Genomic DNA, 24,744 nt, shown 5'->3' with positions numbered 1-24,744 from the left:
TTAAGCTGTCAACTTCTCGCTAGCTTGTTTTTTGAGGACTTAAATCCTGTATCCAGACAATTTGGCATATCTCTGCACAGAATACAGTTTAAAATATAATAGAAACACTGCAGTTTGTCATATATTCATTGGACTAAGTTTTTTTTTTCTTTTGTATATTTACATTTGGTGTAAAAACGTGTCTTTATTCTCTTTTTTAATGCTAAATAGTTAAAGTTGTTCCTTATATGTGTAAACGTACCTGGCAATAAACTGGATTCTGATCTGAATATTATGCTATGCTCAACCCCAACTTTAGCAATTGAACCATTACATTATGATGACAAAGTGACCCATCCACAACAGCACAGGTATTGCTTTATATTTTATTTTATGTACAGTACATGTAAAAAAGAAAACAAAAGAAAAGTAGCCAATAACATTGACCAACGTGGGCAACAGTAGACAGCCATGTTGCTCATCCTGCCGGCCGCTCTCAGGCAAACATATGCTGAGACTCTCCCACTCGTCTTGTGTAAGGCTGCCTGGAAACTAGCCGGGACTTGACAGCACAGTCAAACCGCAGATTATCAAAAATGGGAGGAGTGCATTACATGCTCCCCTAATAAACACACATCTCTCTTTGACAAAGGATGAGCTGCTTTCAGCCTCCATGTGAGCGGAGTGTTCCGGGCGAGCAGGAGGGAGACGTCTGGTTGTCCGAGCGTGACTGTGTGCCTTCGCTCTGTGTTTTTTTTTAATACAGACCGGGCTTTGCTTGACAGCCTCTTGCCTTCGCTGCCCTCCCTCCCCCTATTCCAACAGTGCTGCTTTCAACACAAAGGTCACTAAAGGTCAGCGTTGCAGTCTGCTCTTCTGCCAATGACTGAGTAGTAGGGAGTTCCTCTTCAGCAGTTGAATTCACAGTATTCTTACAGCATGTTTTTCCTTCTTCTCCCACTCATAAAGCTTTAACTGATAATGCATAGGGGGCTTTGACACATGTGTTCACCCATGTTTCTCCAGTGGAATTGTTGTTGTAGTGTGTGTGTGTGTGAGCTGAGAGAGAAAATGCACCCAAAGTCGAGAATACAGTGTACACAACCATCCGTGTCTGGTGTCCCATAAATCGTACAATAAAATAAAACAAAGAATCTCCAAGGCCATGGATAGTCAACCACAAGGCTTCTGAACTCCCCTGCTGCCTATCAGGGCTGTATCTCGCAAATAGTGTCTCAGACAGTGAGCTCACAGCAGGCCACCAAGGTACAGATAAAGTGCTTTTTTTCTTAAACGTGACGCTTTAAATAAAGTGATGTAAAAATGTATCTCAGGAAAATAAAGAGTTGAAAGGGGAAGGGTCGGGGGGGTTTGATAACATGACAGTCCTCAAGTTAAAAATGAAATGGAAGAGAGACAAATCATGTTTCTGGAAAGGAATAGAGTTAATTATAAATACATCCACAAATCCAACTAACGGTGCGAAAGGATGGAACACGGATCGCCAGGAGAGCAGGAACAGTCACCACTTCGCTGTTCACATTGACAGAACGAAGAGGATTTGTGGTAAGACTTTTTAGAGACGTGGTCAAACAGTTCATGTCCAAGTAAAGAGGGGGGGGTTCCTTTGAAGATGAGTTAAACCTTGCCGTGAACACATCGAGGACCGCGGTAATGACAGCAGCAGACTTGGAGGAGAGATTGTAATAGACTCATAAAAAACCATTACAGATAATAAATACATTTGGGTCCTTGTAGGGTCGGCTTTATTTGAAATATGATGAAATCTAGAAAAAAAGAAAAAGGAGGAATAGTTGAGCATGAGATACCTGGCGTTTTTTTTTTGCTCCCTTATCCAGTCTCAGCAACAATCCACCTTGGCGGCCATTTTTTCCACAAGCCTTGTGAAACGGTATATAAATTGTAGCCGTGGCAACCGCACGTACTCCCTCCTGGGTCTTGATGACACAGTGTGAGAATTCAGGAAAACCTCGGAGATCTCTCTTCAGTCCTCAGCCTCTACACAGGAGAGAGAGAAGACAGAGCACAGAGTAAAGACAATGAGCAAACAGACCGGTCTTTTATCAAGAGCAGGGATTGAGCAGCAGCAGGACCATGTCATGTTAGTCTAGGGAAGGTTACGGAAGGGAACGTCAGCTATTTTAAAGCGAGCTGAAATCTCTGTGTAGTTGACAGAGCGAGGAAACGCTTCTTTTATGAGCTCTGGAAAAAGTACCAAATAAAGATTTACAATCTACCAGCATGTCTGAGTCAACAGCAGGTCTGGGAGCAGCCTGTCTGTCTCTCATATCAATCAGAAGACAATATTTAACCTTTGAATGTGTGTTGCTGCAGGAGAAATGCACGCAGAAACCAGGGGAACAACTCTGCATAGCTACAGAGTGACAACAACAGCTATTTTTATGCATACGCAGTCAGTTGTGGAAAAAGCATTCCGATTCTTTACTTGAGTAAAAGTACTAATACCTCACTGAGAAATTCCTCAATTTCAAGTAAAAGTACTGCATTAAGTACGATTAGGAGAATGCACTTGAAGTATTAGGAGTAAAAGTACTTATTGCAGAAACATCTCAATATAAAACAAATTATATTTGAAAGCAAAAGCAGCAGAACTTCACATTTAAGAAGCTGGGACTGTGAAATATATTTGAACAGAAGACTTTGCTGCCAATGAATTTTCTGTTAACCCACTCATGGTTTTAGTTAACATAAATAAATATTGGATGGTTTAATCTATACCAAATAATCACACTTTAAACATTTTTCGTTGTCTGTCAACATCTGAATTTGCAAAGTGAATAACATATGTAAAATAAATGTAGTGGAGTAAAAAGTACAACATTTGCTTCCAATATGTAGTTGAGTAGAAGTAAAAAGTATTATAAAATGAAAATACTTGGGTTGAATACAAGTACCTTAAATGTGTACTTCAGTACAGAACTTGAGTAAATGCACTTCCACCACTGGATGCAGTGATACTTTGACTGACTTCCATTGGGACAGTTTATTTGATGGCTCTTAGGCCCTTTCTGTTGACAGTGAGCAGCTCAGCCTGTGCCTGCATTTAAGCTGCTATTAATGCTTTGCTATACTTTCTTCACAGCAACTCCTTCATGGCATTAATACGGCTGGTGCCCTGAGGCTGGAATGGCACAGCTCCATATTTGTTCAATAGCAGGTTGGTGCAGAATCATGTTCACTTAGCTCACACTCCCATGAACATGAACAAATTAGCTGCTTTGAAAGACATTTAAGGAAAGGGCTTGGCAATGGGACCTGAAAACATATTCATCATTTACAGTTATATTAACTTTAGAAGAGTTTAGGGCAACAACAAAAAACTAAAGTGAAATACATTTTTAAAATACAAGGCAACTTTAAAGTAAGAATTTGGATTTTGTTCTCAAAATCCTGACTTAAATACCTTTCTCACATGTGGCCCTGACACCCGTCCGGATTATGAATCTTTGTGCCTCCTGCAGTGTGATAACCCTTTAATGGGGTCTAATTCAATCTGCAGGGTATTTTAGGGTATGGAATGCCATTAGGATATCAGGGCTCTACTATGCAAACATTTAGAGCAGTGGTCGCCAACCAGTCGATCGCGAGTGTGGTGCGGGTAGATCGCGGACCGTTAAAAAAAAAAGAAAGAAAAAGAAAATTAAAATAATAATGTTTGAAAAATACGTTTTTAGATATAAACCTATCATCCACCACCCCGTTAGCAGGTGCCACTTGATTGACGTACATTTGAGAAACCTCAATAATATAAAACATTAACCGTGCATTACGTGAACCTCATCATGACACAAGAGACAATGGCAGGCCTGTAATTTCCCGTGTTCAGTGAACGCAACAGAGGCAAGACACCAGACGAATCAGAGAGTTGCATGGAAATACACGTGTGCTTGTGTCATTCAAACTCGGCTCTGTGTGTGTGTGGCAATAGGGCATTTAGTGTGATAGAAAGAGGGAGAGAGGGAGAGAGAGTGGGAGAGAGGGAGAGAGGGAGAGAGGGAGAGAGAGGGACCTGTGCTAGCGGGGACCGTGATGTTAGCATCTGGTTAGCTAGCTGCACTAACGGACATAAGGAGCTGTTTCCACAACAAGCTGGAGGAGAGTCCTCTCCTGTCAGACTCAGGGGCTCAGGTGATTTAAAGGACTCTGAGTGTGTTGAACGGTTTTGTCACAAATTATTCAAAAGATTATTTCCGTGGCACACCTTCATATGATCATTATAGTTATACAAACAATAAGAGATTACATGAAAAACAGGTATGAAATAGCCTACTATATGGCAGTAAAACAAGAATACAGTTTAAAAGAGTGATTTGTAAAATATCCATAAAGAAAAAGAATCTGTTTACAGTTCTGTTTCATCTGGGTGCTGAGAGAGGTATCCATAGATCTCTTCATGTTGCTCTCATAGTGCACCAGATTGATGCTTTCAACTTCAATATTTAAAAAAATATCTTCCCGGGGGAGCATCCCCCCGGACCCCCCCAGAGGAGGTGAGGCCCCCCCTAGAGGAGGTGAGGTCTGCCTCCCAATAGCATTTTACCCCTGCTTATATGCCGTGAGCTGATTATGGAGCCTTCGTTGTAACGGTAATACAAATAAAATGTGCCTATATAAAAGGCCTCAAATTGGAAGCATTGTCTGGGCCGTCTTTTTCACTCAATTCTGCAATAGGTAGATCTCGCCTTTCACCTAGGCCGAGGTCGGTGATCTTGGGCTTAAAAAGGTTGGTGACCACTGATTTCGAGGATATCTCAGCCGCGGCGCAAGGATTTCAATTGTGGGTGGGCCAATGTCATTTTGGCTGGGCCTGTTCAAATGTTTCTCTTTAACAAAAAGAAAAGAAAAAGAAATGCCTGCATATCATTGTAGGCAACTGTGTAATGCATATTTCCTATAGGCTAGTAAAGACACTTTTTCTAAACCCTTCTCTCTTAAACATGTTCACGTATAAGAAGCTTAAATATTATTTAAATGATTAAGCTGCATGGCCGCAATGAGTGAAATTAAATGTTATAGCCTACTAGCCCTAACCCTACTAACCCTAACCCTGTTATTTTGTTTTGGTTCACAATACATTACATTTAGAAACAAAGAGCATACGACAGAATATGGAACAATGAGCAAGCACCTGATGTGTGTCTGAGTGGTTAGACTGCAGCCTGCTGTCCTTTTTAGCGGATCTAGTGAAGTGAGCGGCCATGCGTAAATGGCACTGGTTCTCTGACGCGGGACTTTTCAGAGGCTACAGATTTTTAGGCTACTTCCTTCTGATACTGCAGAGATTCCATGAGCTGAAGGTACGTTTCATACTAAAGCAGCTGGGCAGCAGATACTGTTGCCTCACACTCAGAAGCGTTGCTGATTTGGGCTGGAGAATGCCTGCCACGTCAGGGTGCGCTCCGGTAGTTGCAAATGGCACGACATTTTAGCTCTACGTTTCTTAATCATTTCTCTAGATATTTAATCTCAACATGAAATGTATTTTTGCAGCAGGTATAACATTAGAAAACTGCAGCCTGGTAAAACGAGGGAGAAAAAACTATCCTTTTCATCTTTCACCTGTGTGCTCACACAACATGGCCATTGGTAACTATAATATATTATTAAAACTTTGACGATTAAATAGGAGAATGTCTTTTCAGTTTTACAAAAACAAATGTTAAGGCTGTGCAAACGTTTAGTTTAACATTTATAACATTTCTGAACAAAAACATCAACAGTAAACAGCTAATGTAGCAAGGGATACAATAGAAAAACATTGATTACTAACACATGTCTCCAGTCACGAGCAGAGGATGTTAGAGGGGAAGGGGCTTAACTGTATAAAAGGGCACATCGGCCATTTTTAAAAATAGGCTATGCTAGAATGACATTCATGTTTACTGAGAGCATAGTCAATGTGTTTCCAGTCCCTGTAACCATGGCCTCTCTCTCTAAAATGCCTGCACATTTTACAAAACACACTGTCCTTGCTAATGCTATACTCCAACAATGTGTACTTGTCATACCAGGGGGCAGCGAAGCTCCTTGTCTTTTGTCCGAAAAGTGTCTGAGGGTACTTTATGAGCTTTGGCTGACTTTATGAGCTTTGGCTGTGTAGCCGCCGGGTCATCTATGGCTTATAGGTCCGGCACTGGGATGCTATTTTTTGTTATCCTGCAACGGGTGCTACGTCCCGCAGAGGGACTGCGCTCAGCGGGGGCACAACATTAAACACACTTTCGTCTCTCTGAGGCGGCACCTGCTGTGAGGATGATGAGTGTGGTGGTTCTGGCGGCAGCGACTCTGTTCTTACTCTTTTTAAAAAACCTGAACATCGATTGTTGTGAGATCGTTAGTGAGCGCGGTATATTTTTTGTGTCTGTCCATAACGCCACAGCTGGGATATGTAACCCTGGTACTGGAGCTGGTAAAATACAGATTCACTAACATGAACTCTTCTTTCCTGTCTCTGCCTAATCTTATTAGCAAATAGCAGTGTATAAACAGTTAGGTAGCAGCTTCTTATTTTAAGTCCACCTGATCGTCACCTTCACCGGTCAGAATGTTAACGCTGGTAGCTGCTAGTCACATGAGCTGTCGCCTATAAATGTTAATTAAGTGAGTAACTTGATAAAAGGCCAGAATGAAACCAGTCTGTAGTCTGGTTAGAGAGCTATCTGCAAACTGCTGTGTACTCAACCAAATATCCTGAAAATGTATGAGGAAAACCTTTTTGTAGTGTGATTTTATTCAAGAAATCTGAGAGCAGAGCATCCCATCATTTTTCAGTCCTAGTGGAACTTTCTTTAATGAATCAATAATAGAAACTTCTTTATCCTCTGCTGCCGTTTCTACTTTGTAAACTGGTCTTATTTAGCAGTTATTTTTGGGAATTAGAGTTACTGTCTTTTAGCCTGAACTGAATCTATCAAGATATATCAAATTCCTTTCCCAGTTAAATTGCCAACTGCTTACATTGAATGCAAAAGAGATACAATAAGCATGTTGATACTGGTTTCAGCTTGGTTAACATGTTGTCAAATCTCAACCCCAACTGCAAAACCTAAAAAAACTGGCATGTTGTCCTTTATTAGGTTTAAAGTAAAGCTTAGGTTTCATAACTATTTAGTTATGTTTTTGTAAAGTCAGTTGAATCTTATACAAACTGTATGTTTAATGATTAAAAAGGAGATGAACTTCTTTATAAACTTAGCTGCCAGTAACCATCAAATAAAGTATAGATCACGGCAAATGCCTGTGTAATAAACTGCTAAGTCTTTTATCCTTTGCTGTTCACTTTATATTGAATGTTTTTCAAGAGACTAAAATACATGAGCTTTTTTTTGGTTTTTGTTGTGTTCACTGAAAACCGTGCGAACGACTGAAATAGCGACTACTCAATGTTAAGATATTTTTCTCTGGGAACCCTTAGTTAACCAAATAATGGTTTCTTAATCCTGTCTTGAGTATATGTACTGTACACCATTGCAGGTGAGAGATCAATAATGTTGGTTTTGGTCAAATGATATTCATAACCCAGCAATATCTTGGATGCACATTAATCTAAAGAAGATGCGATACAACCACAGGTGAAGTGTGGACTGACCTACGTGTCACTGTGGGACAGCAGCGATGTGATCTCGGGGCTCATGTGGCCCACCGCCTTGGCTGCCTCCTGGATTGCTCTTCGGTACATCCCTTTCTTCTTGCGGTTGAAGCGGGACCTGAAGAGTTCCCTGAAGGGCGACAGTTTGGCAACGGAGAGTTGGGAGGTGGTGGGTGAACCGAACCACGCTACCTTGGCCTGGGGCCACTGGGCCTCGCAGCTGGCCGTCTCCTGTTTGCGGGTGCCGCTGATGCTGAGGACGCGTGCGGGCCACCAGGGGAAGCCGTGAATCTTCCCCCACACGATGTCGCCCACAGCAACGGCGTGACCCTCTTCGGTTACGCACTTTGTCATGCTGCGGGTGTGAAGCCGCACAGTAAGCGGTGGCACTGTCTTGCAGTCCTCCCGTAATGGGACGGAAGACGAGGTGACGGACAGGTCTTCCCCCGGGGCCAGGTCGCAGAGTTCTGGTGAGGTGCCGTCGGAGCTGAAGGACTTGGACTCGTCTAGACTGTCGCTGCTGCACACTGACAGGCTAGAAGAATCCGCTTTGCGCTTACGGAAATTAATAAGAAGGGTAAGGTCGCTGTGGCCGCGCTCCACCTCCTCTCCTGAACTCCCAGACCACAACTCCAGAGAGTTTTTACCTTCCCCCGAGTCGTCAGATTGGGGGAGGCACGGCCCGGGCACCCTGGGGCTTCGTCTCCTGGTGCCTCCTACAAGTTCTGCCTCATACTCCACCACACTGTCCTCACCCTCCCTCTGAGGGGGTCTCAAGTGGATCTTTGGAGAAGGCAAGTCCTGACCCACAGTTGTATAGGGCCTGGTAAGTTTGAGTTTGGGAATGGACACTGTCAGGCCAGACCTTGTGGCATCTAAAATGTGCCGTTGCTCCTTTGTGGGATCAGAAGGCATCTTGCCGTTTTCTCCCAGGCCATTCAGCGCCAGTTGTTTTGGGCAGAAAGGCTTGACTGACCCGTGGACTCTCGCGGGGATCTTCATGACCTCCCCCTTGCCCTGTGGAGTGCTGTAGGAGATCTTTATGACAGGACTGTGGGGGATAACATCACCTCCGGGGAACTTCTCCCCTTCGGGCTCCCCCCTTTTGTCCTTCCTGAGACGCTTGCTGTCAAGGCTGGGGCCATTTTCACGTCTCTTAGTGTCCTTGCCTGCAACAACATCCTCTTTTCTCAACAGCTTAGAAGTGGTGTCCTTGTCCTCACCGTCATCATCGCTCTGTAGTGCATTCTCTTTTCTAGGAGTCTTAGTGTTGCTCATGCCATCTTTGCTGTCCTCGTCACTGTTCAGTGTGTTCTTGCACTTTTCACACAGTACCTGCCGTGGCCGTAGACGGATAGTACTCATGGTCATGCGGCCAGGCTCTCTCGTTCGCCTTTTCTTTCTCTTGATTGGTCGTGGAGGGGGCTGAGGTACCCATTGGCTGTAGCTGTGGCGCACCCATAAGGGCTGAGGGAATGGGGCTCCTTCAAAATAAGGAGGGTAAGGAGTCTGTCCAGCGAGCACTGGTGTGGGTACAGGGCAGGGAAGAGGTGCAGAAGGTAAGCTGCTTTCTGGGAGACTATTTTCATCCTTTGGTCTGTGTGAAGCCTGGCTGGGAGATTTGGAAACCGGCTCCTCACTCAGAACTTCTGGGACTTCACACGCCGGTGTAGATATCGGGAAGTGCCTGTTATCTGCTTTGAAATCTGGTAGACAGAATAGCCCAGTCCTGAAATGAAGAAGAAAAAAAACAAGAATCAATGAATAACTGTGTGTTTCATTGAGCTTCATTAAAGTACTGCATTGAATTGCATGCAACAAAAACATTCCTACATTTTAGTTAAACAATTTTCTCCAAAAGAATGATCCCGTTATGTCGTAATTCTATTTGACCATGTTGGATCATTCGAGGCCAATAGGACGGGGGAAATCAAATACCTTGCTGTTTCAATTAGCAAAAAATAGAAAAGCATCCAATGCTGATCAACGCGTTCCCTTTAAAAAAAGAAAAAGGCACCTACCATAATAAAAAAAAATCTTTACGTTTACTTTACACGGGCTTCCCTCTTCCTGTCACCTGTATGCTGAAAATTCTTTATGTGTGGGGGTTGGGGTCCGCAAGCAGCCAGGCAGCTATCTGTCCTGCTGCCGTAGGCCTCAAATATGGCGCAATAGTATCACTGACTCTTTGAAGGATTTTATGTGTTTTCTTTCATGCTCTAGGACCAGCAAACCTATCCAAAGTAGGCCTATGCCAAGGAGCCATTGAGAGGTGGCTGGCAGGCAACAGTAACATGGCTGTGCTGCTTTAGTCAGGAGACAGCAGACAAAGAGACTACAGGATGCCCAGGAACCCCCCTCCCCAACATCTGACTGAACAAAAACAATCCCATGAATCACTCGGGATTCAGAGATGTAGGGAAGGAGCCTGGAGATTTCGGTTTGTTTTTACATCCGTGTCTATTTGGGGCTTGTGTGTGGTGAGATTATTAATTAGTGCACATTTGGGGAGCCTGTTTCCCTCCCCAGGAGGAGTAGCTGGCAGGCACCTCCGAAATAATAGTCCCTTGGTGCGGCTTGTTTCTCTCACCTTTTTATATGCGCACCTAAAGCAGCTGAATATTAGCCTTCACAGTGATTGACACGGCACAAACAGGGCTGCCTGTGACAGCGAACAGGCAGTGCTAGTTAGGCACAGCACAAGGACGCAGCATATGAGCAGCCAGCCATGATTCACTGCGATGTGGCCATTTCACGTTGTGTACAGTGTAACTAGATACAAAGATCTGCCTGAATGATAGGCCTAGACGATGATAGAAACCTGTGGAAGACAATGACAGGAAATGTATTTCCATGAGCTGAAAAGGAAGAAGAAGCCAAATGTTGTCAGTGACAAGGCCTAACATATGGGCCTATTTGAAGTTATTCCAAGGCCTCCCTTTTCCCTTTTGAGTGGGTTATTTTCAGTACAGCTTTAGCTCTCACAGGAAAAACCATCTAAGCATACTAAGGGGCAAAGCTGTTCAGATTCTGAATCTGCTCATCTATAAATAGTCTAAAGCCAGTGGCTTTTAAGGTGCACAGAACCAGGAGCCATACAAGGGTTATACCATGTGACACACGTCAAGAGAAGTAGATAAGACATGACACATGTCAGATTGCACATATTAAGGTTTCTCATTCAGACAGTATTGTGTGTTATGTCTAACTGGCAGGAGTGGGCCTTTTCTTGTGTAGCAAAGACCCTTAAAATGGTCCCTGGATCTTTTCAGAACTAGGTGTAAGGGAAGAGTATTACAGATAAAATTATTTTATATCCCACATGTATCTGTATGGACATTTGTTTCTGCAGATCAAAAGTGACCGGTTATGAAGAGCCATTTCTCAAACCTGCAACTATATTTCAGATGATTTAAATCACTCCAGAAAATGTGTACACAATGCAATGCCCTGCAGGTAACGTATAAACATATAAACAACACTAATCTACAGAATATTGTTCAGCGAAGGCCTGCCCTATTACTGGATACGTTTTTAGCTGCTCTGTATTTGATGAAGGCTAACAATAAGCTATAGATAAACCCACTGATATTAGCCAATGTTTAAGATAATTTATTAACAATGTCTGAGGATAGTTGCAATGCTATCTTAACAAACAATATGTCACCGTGATAACATAACGTATCTGACCATGTATTAATGAGCTAAAATGAAATCAGTTCGCCATTAGCCGAGCAGCTAGCAGATAGCTACCCTGTCAGCTACAATAACCTACGAGTCTTTTGTATGGAGGCCCAGTTAGCTATGAGATAACTAGCTATCCGTTAGCATCAAAGGTAGGTTAGCCGTTACCTGAGTTTAGCAACTTAAAGATAAATGTACAAAGAGAACACTCGAAATGACACTCACTTTTTGTTGCAATCAAGTAATATCCCCGTATAGTTCCTTTCTCGGTAGGTCAGCGTCACCACCAGTGTATCGTTAACTATTTGATCGATAGTGACAGGTACCCGAGAGCCGGCCCGCAGCTCCTCGGCCACAGCCTCCATGTTTCCCGGCGTTTCGTGTCCGGCTCTGCGGTGCTCGATCGCCGCCAAGGGAGCCACGGTCGCGTCGGCTAAAGATCCGTCTCCCCTTCGCTATAGGAGCAGGAGGCTACACCAGGGCATAAAATGACGCCATCACCCCCACCAAGTCAATTACAACAGCACTGCCACCGCTGACATCACGCTCCCTGTGCTGGAGGAGCAGAAATCTCTCAAGACAAGGCCTCCCCTCTCTGTCTCACTTTGACTTGTTTTAGGCTATTCATCTAGTACGGACTTTAACTCGGATATGCCATTGTTTTTCATAGCGAGAGGCTATGGCGTTTAGCACCCATTGTATACTAAGAGTATAATGATAAACACGATAAAGTGTGGATGCATTTTCTAATATTTTGTAAGCGAAATTGGACAGATGTGACCTCTAAATATTCACAATATATACAGCATCCAAATTAAACCACAGTTAGTTATACTTTCTCTGTTATTGTCTCAAATACTCTTTAACATCATCATTTTATTTTGTACACTACTTGAAATGAACCCTATTGCTATTTCGACTATTTTAACCTACAAGGTTGTGTTGTTCCTAATGTGAAAATAAGTGATGGTTGTTGATGTTACAATTTTTCTGTTGATACCCTTTCAACCCTTTTATCCAAGGCTTTTTTTAAATGTACATTGTGTTTTAGGTCTCAGTTTTTGTTATGCTTATACTATTATGTCTGCTGAATGTTGCATATAACAATGGATAACTTGATTGTACACAGTAAATATGTAAAATTGCCATAAAACCTTTTACATGTTTGTATTGAATGATAATAAGGTCAACATAAATTGCAAACATAACTAGTTTGTATGATGGAGAGGATGTTTTGCAAAAGAAAAGTTGAAAACACCCACTTGGCCAGTAACAATGCTTTATTTGTATGTTCTGAGCATTGCAATGATCATCAACAAAGGTCTTAGTCTTTACAATACATTTTGAGTATAAAAGTAATACCACAAAACCCATACAGGCATTAAAATCCTTGTTACTTGTCAATAAAACTCGGCAAGTTGTCCCCAGTGACGATAGTAAAATGTTTCTGAAGATCTATTCCCCAATTTTTCTTCCTCTGGAGAAGCTGAGCCTGTAGCTTCCTCATCTGTCATTCATAGTGGGGAAGAACACAACAAATTCAGATTAATATCCAATAATTCAAATATAGATGAGTTGTGTGAATAATGAAGTATAGGCCTGACCTCCTCCACGTCCTTCTCTGCAACTGCCATCTGCTCGGAAATCGTGCCCCTGGGATTCCTGCGTCTCTCCTGCATCTTCTCAACACGGGCACAGATCTGCTGCTCCAGCTCACGGGCTGATCTACAGGGTCATACAGGTCAAAAATCCATTCAAAAATACTGAATATTTAATTGCCTAAGCATTGCCAGTGTTATTATAGCCTTTAGGTAGACATCTGATTAAAAATGCAAGCTGTTGAGTGACTTGTTGTCTCCTTAGTTAAGATCTATTCCATCAACGGAAACAGAAAATGTGTATTATCTATTCTAGTTGATCTTTTTTTTAGGAATAATGTTTCAAAAGAAGAACAAAAGAAACTGCTGATGGTGTGGTGGGAGTAAACTCTTTCTTTGTCCACTAGATGTCTCTAGCCTTCCATCTGCATGGCTCACCATTGAAGACAATACAAAATGCCATTTGGTGTATACTTTTAGATCCTGTATCCCTGTTTAAGTTGTGTGAAGAAATCACAGATACAATATGCATAGCAGTGTTCTAATCAGGAATACTGATGACACGTATTGTGCCTCATTTCCCTTATGAAATCTGCAACCACAAAGGAGGTAAAGGAGATACATGCATAGGATTAAAGTGTTAGGGAGGGATTTTTACATTTTGAGATGCTTAATACCTAACAAGATTTGAAGTTATAATCAGGAAGATGTTCCCAGTCTTTTGTATGTTCAAATTCAACGCTACCAGTAGTAATGATATGACAAAATAGGAATAATTAAACATAAATATGATTATAATTGTTATACAGGCCCTGGTTTCATATTGTTGTACACCAGATGTTTTGTCTGGAGTAGACATTATTTTGTTATGTTGGTTACCCTTTTTCCACCAAAAGAAGCAAGGCTTTTTTATACGGGAAAACCCACTTGAAAATAGGTGACATATTTATTTCCTATTGTCAGTAGACAACATTTATCTTTGTTTATACCTGGTTTGGTAAATTTGATGATGTAGATTCCTGGCACCAGAAGCAAGGTTAATAAACAGTGAACATTTTAGGGTGGCCACTTTTTTTTATATCCGTTACTTATTGAGTGAAGGAGTTGAAGCAGACAAATACCCTTCACTACTGCAGAGGTATTTGTCCTGAAAATGAAAGCCCATTGTAACCTTTCCAACTAAAGACAAAAGCCAGATGTTAGCGGGTGTTAGGGAGGATTCATTTCCAGTGGGAAGTGTGATTCAGATTTTTCATTTACCTTGTCTCCTCAAACTGTGTGATGGACATTCCTGGTGTCTTACTAGAATCACTGCCATCCTCCACACTGGGCTTTGAATCTGTTACTGCTTCCTTTAACAGAGAGGGGATGTTTATTATCATGTACATCACTGTAAAGCTTGTGTACATAAAGAAAGATACAGCTGTTGCGACACATCCTACAAACAGCCTCATTGCGTCAAATTACCCCAATGCATTGTCTTTTTCCTAGACTATCCAGTGAATATTTACACTGACGTTGCTAGTTGAATGCAAACATTAAACGCTACACTTCAGCTGTATGCGTGGAAATGCATCTGACAGTCAAATCACTCAAAACCGTCCATCTGCATGGTCTACATTTGGTGGCTGCCGGCATGTATACATCAGCTTTGACAACTATATGTTGCCGCTGTGCGATCACTGATGCAGCAAAAGTCCCTCGCAAGCACTGCCATCTGTTGCTGCGTCCATGAGCACCATCCTCAATACATTCATAAAGGATCACTGACAATGCAGCTACCTGAAAACTCACTTACTGGCATCATAATGTTTTACCAAATGCATTGTTCTCCATCCAATCTGGCAGAGGTGGTGCTCTTTCGCCCCCTGGTGGTTGGCAGGTGGACATTTATGTGATTTATTTCACACATACCTCTTGGTTTCTTTGTTCGGCATGCTTCTTCTGCTCAGGCATTTTCTTCTTCTGTGTGGTCTTTGCTTCGGTGCGCCACTTGTTAAGAGCGTCATGGCTTCTATGGAAGAACCAAATAAAGTATCATGGTATGTCAAGGAAATGTTTCTTTGTGTATTGTTTTTAAGTGGTTCCAAAGGGGTCTACATTGTTTACATATGGATTCCCCACGGTTCCTCACTTGGGAAATGTCAATTAGATGCAATATAACCCTGCTTTATCATGAATTATCTTTGGTATTACCTAGCATGAATATTTGGATTAATGAATCCAATACAATTAAATCCTCTAAAATCTAGTGCAGTAGAATGCTAAATGGGTACATCCTATTATTGAACTCAAGGAATAATATTACTTTCTCCTCTGCTCGACAATAGCCTGTTTCTCGTTCAGCTCTTTCATTGCAGCCGGTCTCCTTTCTTCTGGTCTCTTCCGATGCTGAGAGTCAAACAGTGGAAGCTCGGGAATTGATGCGGCCTTGGTGGCGGCCTTTTTTCTGACAAATCAATTGAAACAAAATGCTTTTATTTGTATTGCTCTCCAGAGCTCTGAGTCCCAGTGGAGACAGCCGGGGAGACTGTTATCACTTGGTCTACTCTGCGGAGAATGTCATTAAAAAGTGTTTTGCTATACTTTTTCCAAGGCACCAGGCCATCTATGACTCCAAGACTCAGCACTATATCTATCTGCAGAAACAAAACATATTCACCTCCTCTGTCTGGGTATTAGATAGTAAATTACACTTTCAGACTTCATTGTTCAGGCAGAACATATCTGTTGTGCATAAATCCTTTTCTCCTATTCAGATATAATAGGTGTATTGCAACACAATAATAGCAGGAGCAGTTAAATAAATCATTGTTTTGTTCCCTCATATTTCTGTGAATCTGGCCTACATACATCCCTTTTTTGGAATGAATAGTTTAACATTTTGGGAAATAAGTGTATTCACTTTCAGGCATGGATATAAGAGGAGCAAAACAAATCTCTACGGTATCTGTATATTAAGTTTGAAGCCATAGACATTGAGTAAGCTAAGCTTAGCATAACGCCTGGAAAGACCTAGCCTATCAATGTCCAAAAGTAACAAAATCCACCTACCAGCAGCCCTGACCCTGACTTATTTATATGCTATATCTCATTTTGTTATTTTACAGTGGGCTTTATGTGCGAGTGCCTTATGTTTCCAGCCTCAATGATATGCTAAGCTAACCCTACCATCTCCTCTGCTGTAGCTACTTATTCTATGTACTGAGGTATGAGGGTGATACGTTTCTTGACTAACCTTTCAAAAAAAACATTCAATAGAATTGCATCCTGGATTAAATGTATTATCTCCAAGATTACAGTTTTGAACACGTTGTTACTGTCGTGAATTGAAACAAATGTACTTGGTTAGGTTTAGTACAATATCATGCTTTGGGTTCAATGTTGTATGTATGTCAATTAAGCTTCATGTTTAAAGTAATTATGTAAAGGATGTGACTTACCGTAAGTTAAGTGTGTTAAGATGCATAAAACCCCTCAAATTTGTTGCATTAAATTAAACGATTTCCCCGCTGACCATTCAACGCGCAACCAATCAGAAGACAGCGGTATGTAGCACTGCAAGCTAGCAGGTGGGGTAATCAAAGAAACAAAACCTAACTGACTTTTTCCATGGCAAGGCTCTGTGCCCAACTTCTCGGTGAACAAAGAGAGAGCCAAGTATCATGTGAATGCAGCATTACATATCTGAACTTAAATGTCAAAGTAAAATAAGTGAATGTTACATTTTGGTTTCACATGGGATACAAACTGCAGCCACCTGGGTGAAATTCTAGTTTATTTTTACACCTTTCCATTAATTTGTATTATAATTTGTGATAATTAAGTCATTGTTAGCATGCTGAGTGAACATGTATCCCAAGGTTTCAAACTATAACAAAGGAAAAGCATTTCCCTTAAAAATATCTTTCAGCCAAATACCTTAACTCACCTTTTGACGATTGGAAGAAGTGGTGGCTTCTGGTTTCCATCGCCCTGAGCGGTTGAGCCCAGCTCAGCTTTGTCCAGCAGAATCATCTTTTGTTTTAATTCCCTGAACCTCTTCATCTCTTCCTCATCCACAGACTCATCCTGCTCCTCGGTGCTGGACCCCATCAGCTCCGACAGCTGGAGCTTCTCCACCACTGGCAACTCTACCAAAGAAACAACCATGGCAGCCAGTATAACAGGGGGGCAGTCAATAACATGTCAGCATTTTAACAACAATTTCACATAACAAACAACAGGAGGTAAAAGTTCCCTTGTAATTGCAGAACAGAAAATGTGGCACTCGTACTTAACTGTAAAAATAAGGGGGAGAATGTCATTTCTATCCAAGTGTAGGATAATTAGACTAATAATCCATGTTATCGCAGCTGAAAAAGGATGACAAAACTGCAGGCTTGAGGAGTAATGGATTACATATAACGGGATTCTGTTATCAGGACACAAATAACTTTATTCCCTTACAGTTACATGAATGACTGGCACATTCTTTACAAATATGGATTACTAGCAGGATTGCAATGTTACAATAGATTTTAAAATAAAGATATATTATAGGTAGACGTACTGCCTGAATTTTCTTATTGGTTTTATTTTTGGCTACTTTCATTTTCTTCTTTTTTAAATTATGTTTTTAAATGCAGTAGATGGACACCGGATTTATTAAACAACTAAACTCTGTTTACTTTTCAATAAAGTTTTGAACTAAAACAGCATTTGTAAACTATAGTATTATCTCCTTAACTTAAGATGACACTGTAGTGCCGAGAGATAGGGAGTCGGAGGCGGTGCAATGGAGGTACAAAGCTTGCTTTAATGAGGAGCAGAAATAGAGTTGTTGTTGGGTCGCAGCCCGGGACGACAAGAGAGAGAGAAAGGGAGGAGGACACGAAATATATAAAGAGAGCAACACATATGCCCGTGAGGAAACAACACCCTTAACTGTAGTTCCATGAGTGAGTTATGACATGTTATACAGTAGTCACCACAACACATTGTTTTGTCGTCTTACATAATACACTTACTAATAAACATTTTATAGATATTTGTTTGCTCTTGTGTTTATTTGCTTTGTATTTAATATTGAGGTAATACAAAAGTAACTCCCTAACCCCCAACACAGGTACCTAACGCAATACATTTGAATAGTACCCCTCCCAACCCTGCAAAGCAGTACGTAAATACTGCATTTTCAAATCTGCTACTTTATACTCTGAGCCAATGAAATGCAAGGAGACCCGCAGCCCTGTCTGTGTTAATAACCTTGTATGCAGGGAGATAAAGGGTTTGACGGAGGGTTTGGCGTCCTTCATTGTGCAGCGGGAGCCCCTCCTGTGGGGGGCTGTCTTGGGCTTCACAGTGATTACCTCCAGACACTGCTTGGTGACAGAGAGCTCCTGTTTACAGCCCACAGGTTATCAATCACTTGCATCTGGCTAAAAATATTACAGAGCTGGAACAGAGCAAGAGGGGGGGGAGTCGGTCGGATGGCAAGCGCTGTCTCCAAGGGAACAGAAGTTACACCACAGTGAAGTGGTACCAGGGCAAGGAGCTATTTTTGTGGCCAGCCGTCCCATCTTTCACAAAAAGAGCACAGATGGCTGGAATGCATGTGCATGCTGAACACCTTGCTGCTGCACTGTTCAAAGTTAAGGTGCCTTTTATAGAGGGTGAAGGAATGTGTTTGCAAAGGACTCAGCATTTCAGCACTTCCAGCTCGTTTGTCTCAAGTGTTTTTATTTAGATGCCTGAAATGAGGCCTGTGGTAAAGACAAGCTTAAGCCTTGAAATAAAATACATCATTAAATATCTAAAGCGAGCGAATGTCTCAAGCTTTTTATGCCTTGAGAAAGTGGTTACTAACAAGTGGCTAAATGAAACTACTAAACCACATCACGGCAAAAATAAGTCCGCCTTTAGCTTAGCAATGTTGACTTAAAGTTCCTGCTACCACGCTATAGTTCCTTTAAGAGATAAGAGGAAAAAAACAAATCACTACGATATCTGTCTATTAGGTATGAAGCTATAGACAGCCGGTAAGAGAGTATCGTGACTGGCTGCATCACGGCCTGGTACGGCAGCTGCACCGCCCTCAATCGTAAGGCTTTACAGAGGGTGGTGAAAACTGCACAGAACATCACCAGGACGGAGCTGCCATCCATGGAGGACCTCTACTCCCAGCAGCTCAGGAAGAAAGCCCTCAGGATTATCAAAGACCCCCATCACCCCAGCCACAAACTGTTCTGTCTGCTGCCGTCTGGCAAGTGGTACCGCAGCATCCGGACTAAAACCACCAGACTCAGGGACAGTTTCATCCCACAGTCCATAAGAATGTTAAACACCTGAGCTTGCACAATTTTTTTATTTTACATTTAAATGTATGCCTTGTAATGCACTGTTGAGGAACCTGTGACCTGGCTAAGTTTTTTATTCATTGCATAGCTACACCTTAGTTGTGTTTATGTCATGACAATACATCTTTGAATCTTGAATCCTAAGCTTATTTTAGACAAATCTAGCCTATCAATGTCCAAAGGTAACAAAATCCACCTATCAGCAGCTCTGAAGCTCACTTATTTACATGCTATATCCTTTATATATACAGCCTATGGCTATATCTCATTTTTCTACAGGAGGCTTTTTGTGTGTGTGCCTTGTGTTTCCAGCCTCGGTGCTATGCTAAGCTAAGTTTAACATACCATCTCCTGGCTGTAGTTTCTTATTCTATGTATAGAGAGTTGAGAGTGATATGCATTTATATAACATTTGGAAATGAGGGAAAATCCTTTTTCTCTGAAAATTATTTTCAAAGTAAGCATTTTAGTTCTTGCAATTGCATTTACACCAACTATCATTAAAGTGGTTTTAATATGGGGGGATTATCCTGCTGGACAAGACATTTGCTTTTTTGTTTTTATCTTCTTTTCTTCATATCACAAGATCCAATGGAGAAATCCAATTGGCCTTTTGTTAAAGCAGCCCGTACTATGCTAACTTCTAGGTCAGCCTAAAAAAATACGACACTCTTTTTACCTGGGGGGTTCTTCTTCGTGCTGACTGGCCGCTGAGCCATTGCACTGCGGAGGTGCTGCAGGATGCTCTGAAGCCCCTGGTCTATTATGTCTTGTGGAGGGAAAGTGATGGGGCAGTTCCTCAGGTTAAGGCCTTTAAGAGTAATTACATTTCCTGGAAAGAAATGGACAAATAAAGTATACATTAGAAGTATGTTTACAGGTTCTTGCATTAGTTGACACAAAGGCAAACATATACCGATTATTTACAATGGGCGCAACAGTGGAGGAATTAACACACTGTATTCTCAGTGTTAAAAATAATAAGACATAACTTTCTGCTCTTCTTCTAAATAAACCAATGTGACGATAACACATGCACAAGGCGAGCAAGAAACAACTATTGTCAGCCGAGGTGAGGCCAAGATGCAAATTGCTTTGCCATCTAAGCAAACCATTTTTTGCCCTTTCGCTCGCATAAAATGGAAGAAAAAGGGAAATGTTACTTTTGTGCATGTGTACGTGCCCTAACAAAAGACTTTTGGTGGCATTCTGAAGTAGATCTGAGGAGTTGTTGAATTAAACACGATTGCTGTCGTCAGTAATCCTTTATTGTTCATCAATCAGGAGGTTTTTTACCAAATTCAAAACAGTAAACACATTAAATAATTATTTCTCTGACAACTTAAGACCCAGAAGTCTGTTGACTAAAATCATTTACCATTTAGTGGATTGGAGTTAAAGTTAATTTATGACAACTTCTGGCAGACAATCTCAATTCCGATGCAAGAGGATAAAACAGGGATACAAAATCAGACACATTTCCAGGTTTTAAATTGTTGGAAACGTCTTAGATAATGTAAGTAAACAGCTCAACAATATTGGCTAGCTGGAGTATTTATTTTAATTTTAAGGCGGTAATGTCACATCTTATACCTTTATTACATGTACATGGCAGCAACAGTGTTTTTGCAAAAGTTTAAGTGACAACTAAAACATGACAAAAACCTCTGTGGAAAAGTTCCATTAACCCTTCTATTGTCTTCTTTCCCCCGCCCCCCCCTTACTTTGGTGTTCACGGTCAAATTTGACCGGTCCTGTTTTAACTGCTATTACATTAACACAAAAACCATTAATCATCACCAAATGTAATTTAACACCCTTTCAAACTGTAAATATTGTATCAGACTACTGGTATACATGAAAAACTGCAGTAAATGTACAAAGAATAGACACTGAACATGTATTGCGTGTGCCAGGTGTGATCCATGTGGGGGGATGGGCACATAAGAGCGGGAAATGTTTCAAACTGTTCTGTGTGTGTGTGTGTGTGTGTGTGTGTGTGTGTGTGTGTGTGTGTGTGTGTGTGTGTGTGTGTGTGTGTTTGTGTGGGGGGATTGGGCACATAAGGGGGGATTGGGCACATAAGGGGGGACGACACATCTAGATTCTAGAGTATGTGTGTGTGTGTGTGTGTGTGTGTGTGTGTGTGTGTGTGTGTGTGTGTGTGTGTGTGTGTGTGTGTGTGTGTGTGTGTTTTATCTGATCCGGATTGTTACTAATTCCTTTTCTTTATGGCGGTCATTTTTGCCCGGGAACACCATGGGTGTTACAAAGTTGACTAAATCATCCACAATTCAATGAAAGTGGTGATCAGCAATTTCATATGTTCAAATGTCTACTGTGAAGGATATCATAAAGCCTTAATGCAATCGAATGTAAAACTAAAAAGTTATGATTGATGAAAGTAGTACATCGGTCAGATTTGACCCGAAGACAACAGGAGGATTAAGAAACATTCATTGCATGCAATCTAGCTCTATGTTAGCTGCCATTAAGGCTCCCTGAAAGTGATTCAACAGGAGAACTGCTTGTTATGTCAACGGCTGCACACATTTATTGCTGGTAAAGGTGACTAAAGTCATCTCACCCATCTCAGCTGGAAGCTCAGAGATGGGGTTTCCCTCCAGAAGTAATGTCTTCAGAGACCTGCGAGGGCAGAATCACAGATTGTTACATGGTTGACAGGGATACGTTTGAGTCTTAAACTGAACACATAAGGAAATTGTACAGAAATAATCACGTTGGAATCATTAATTCAATTTCCAGAGCATATGGCATGAAACAGAATTCTCAAATAGAAATCATATCTCAAAAGGTTCTGAAATTTGACATGAGAGTGGACGAGGGACTGGGAATAAATCTGTTTATTTTATTTCAAAGAGCAGTTTCATACCTGTGCAAGCCAATTTCAGCAGGGAACGATGTAATGTGGTTATTTCTGAGGTCCAGCCACAGAAGGTTGGGCAAGCGGATGAACATTGAATCTGGGATACTGGATATCTGGTTGCCTTCAAGATATAAATACTAAAGATGAGATAATGGGCAGTTAGAGATGATTGATATTCCAAATAAACAATCATACTGGTATATAAAATAGTTGGCCTCATTTTTTCCTGGATGCATCACTAATTTGTTTTGCTTGATAACCACCACAGCATATGTACCTAAGGTAGGTGGGAATGTGCGAATGCACAGTGAAGTCACAACTGACCTTTAGCGTGCTATTTTTCAAAATACTTTCTCCGACATGCGTCCGCTGCGTTCTGCTCAGACATAATGTCTCAGTTGAATAATGTTCTGGGGGTTCCTGTGCCTCTTCATCCTCAGGCAGAATGTGGGGATTCTGCCGTTTGACAACACTGTTCCCAAACACAAAACGTAGCTGCAGGTCAGGAGCCTCCTCCTCGGGGGAAGACATCGTGGAGACAGGTGTTGATGAGATGATCAGTGACCATAGAGCATTGTTCCGGTGTGTTCAGGTGTCTTTGTGCATTGGTTTTTAACTCCCTGTGTCTGAAAATGAGAATGTTTATGTCAGAATCACATCGCTGTTTCTCGTTTAAACAGCTGAATTCTTAAACTGAGATTTTAACTTGCCTACAACAAGTGGTGATATGTAACCTTAGACTGTATAACACATGTTCCTGAATCCATTTAATCAAATAGTACAAGTAAGACATACTGTATGTGGACTCAGTGGTGGATAGCAACAAAGTATATTTACTCAAGTACAATTTTGAAGTATTCTCAATTAATGTATACTTTAATCTTCAACTCCACTACATTTTAGAAGGCACAATTGTACTCTTACTGCACTACATTTATTTGACAGCAGTTGCTAATTACTTTTGGATTAAGATTATTAGCTAATGCAAAACATAAATCAATTATTTAACAAACGACATTTATGATAGCTCCACCTTTACCAGCAGTAATAAAAACACAGGAATATCTCTAACCCAGTTACTCAATATTTATACAATTCTAAAATGTACCATTATGCATCAGGAGGATACTTTAAGTATATTTTGATGCTGATACTTTTGTACTTTTACTTAAGTAAAGGTTGAATGCAGGACTTGTACTTGTAACAATACTTTTAACGTGTAGTATTGCCACTTTTACATACTAGTACTATTAGTACTTCTTCCACCACTGTGTGTACTTTCCTTTAGTATTTTCACTACACTTAAAGCTACATATTGTGTGCTGCTTTTTAACTATCTCCACTCAATTAATCTGACATTTTAAATAACTTTGTAGGTTAAGATTATTAATGGAAATGCTGTGTCATGAAGCTAATAAATGATGATGTATTATTATTAATTAAGCCACCCGTAAAGTATTGCAAATGATCTCCTTCATTAACAGCTACAACATTAAAGAGATGAACACATTAATGCATAAATAAAGTATATAAAATGATCCTTTAAAGGACCATTCTGCATAAAGAGTAGATACTTTCATGTTAATGCCAATACGTTTTTCGTTTTAATTGAGTTATATTTAGAATGCATAGTACTTATTCCACAACTGCCTACAGGTAAGTGTAGCTTTTCATTCACTGATGCTAACTAACATTAGCTAACATTAGTAAACAATTAAACTATTGTACATTCAACCACCGTATTAGCTTACCCGAAATGTGGGTAAACATCTTCTTATCATGTGGGCAAAACCTGGTGTCTTCTTAAAATAAACACTTTATAAAAACTAAGAATAATATGCCATCGTTTTTGTCATGCTAACTTTTAGATACCGTCTCACGAGTTCGACGTCGTTACCATGGCAACGAGGTCAACATAAACTACGGCAACCGTCCACGTGCAAACAAGGCGAACTGCATAATGTATCAACCAGAGATTGTTTTGAAAACCCATCAATGATTCCTCAATGTGAGCAGGTCACATGCCGGAGCTACATTGAACATCAATATATGTATTTCAATATGTGTTAGTGTAACAGAGCAGATATGTCTGGTGTTCATATACAGAGACGTGTTAAATCCCTTGTTCTCCCTCAGTAATCCGGGCACCACCCATCCATCTCCTAATGAGATTGTGGGAACATTAACAGAGGTTTATTTTTGGGCTGGTGGATAGAAGTTATCTCCTGGTAACATGCGTTGAGAAATCCCCCTCAGTTTGTAGTGAGCTATCCTGGCTTCACCAACAGAGGCTGGTACTTACTGTATGTGCTGAAATTCACCACAGTCTGTGATACAGGGCTACGTCGACTACAGTCACTGGCCAGCATCTGTCACACTACTTTCACAAGTGACAAGTTAGTTAGAGGACTAGAGAGTGGCTTCCGGTTGTACATTTCACAATAAAAGTCTCATTCGCAGTAAATAAAAAAAACAGATTTAATTCATAGACTGTATATATTTAATTACACAAGAAGGGTTTTTGAAAGATGTAAATCTTGTTTTCCTTTTCCCTAATTTCTTAAATGCTCTATACAATAGAGTATATAATAGAAACGAGCTATCTAGCTGGTGGTCATCACACTCATA

At 41.0% G+C, this 24,744-nt stretch overlaps 2 protein-coding genes across 5 annotated transcripts; both read right to left on the bottom strand.

Moving 5' to 3' along the window:
- Window positions 1-351: 351 nt before the first annotated feature.
- On the bottom strand, window positions 352-12,320 carry pwwp2b (PWWP domain containing 2B). Its single transcript, XM_079688590.1, has 3 exons — window positions 11,519-12,320; window positions 7,614-9,338; window positions 352-1,998 (listed from the first exon to the last, which is right to left on the bottom strand). Exons 1-3 carry the CDS (start codon window positions 11,656-11,658, stop codon window positions 1,992-1,994), a joined length of 1,872 nt encoding a protein of 623 aa, XP_079544716.1. The 5' UTR covers window positions 11,659-12,320; the 3' UTR covers window positions 352-1,991.
- A 235-nt stretch (window positions 12,321-12,555) lies between these two features.
- On the bottom strand, window positions 12,556-24,503 carry LOC307043625 (leucine-rich repeat-containing protein 27-like). Of its 4 annotated transcripts, none has more exons than XM_079688198.1 (11): window positions 24,419-24,503; window positions 22,441-22,742; window positions 22,123-22,253; window positions 21,817-21,875; window positions 19,909-20,061; window positions 16,823-17,024; window positions 15,200-15,340; window positions 14,806-14,905; window positions 14,152-14,243; window positions 12,898-13,018; window positions 12,556-12,800 (listed from the first exon to the last, which is right to left on the bottom strand). In XM_079688198.1, the coding sequence occupies exons 2-11, from the start codon at window positions 22,645-22,647 to the stop codon at window positions 12,687-12,689; spliced, it is 1,320 nt and encodes a 439-aa protein (XP_079544324.1). In that variant the 5' UTR covers window positions 22,648-22,742; window positions 24,419-24,503; the 3' UTR covers window positions 12,556-12,686. The 4 variants fall into 4 exon arrangements, with proteins under 4 accessions (XP_079544324.1, XP_079544323.1, XP_079544325.1 ...); XM_079688197.1 differs by lacking the exon at window positions 24,419-24,503 and adding an exon at window positions 23,868-24,035; XM_079688199.1 differs by lacking the exon at window positions 24,419-24,503 and adding an exon at window positions 23,868-24,035 and having other exon boundaries at window positions 14,806-14,902.
- Window positions 24,504-24,744: the final 241 nt, after the last annotated feature.

The sequence above is a fragment of the Notothenia rossii genome (genome assembly GCF_949606895.1).
Source record: "Notothenia rossii genome assembly, chromosome: 6".
Lineage (NCBI taxonomy): Eukaryota > Metazoa > Chordata > Actinopteri > Perciformes > Nototheniidae > Notothenia > Notothenia rossii.
Note: the sequence above shows the minus strand (reverse complement) of the source record. Positions and strands in the feature narration are given on the sequence as shown.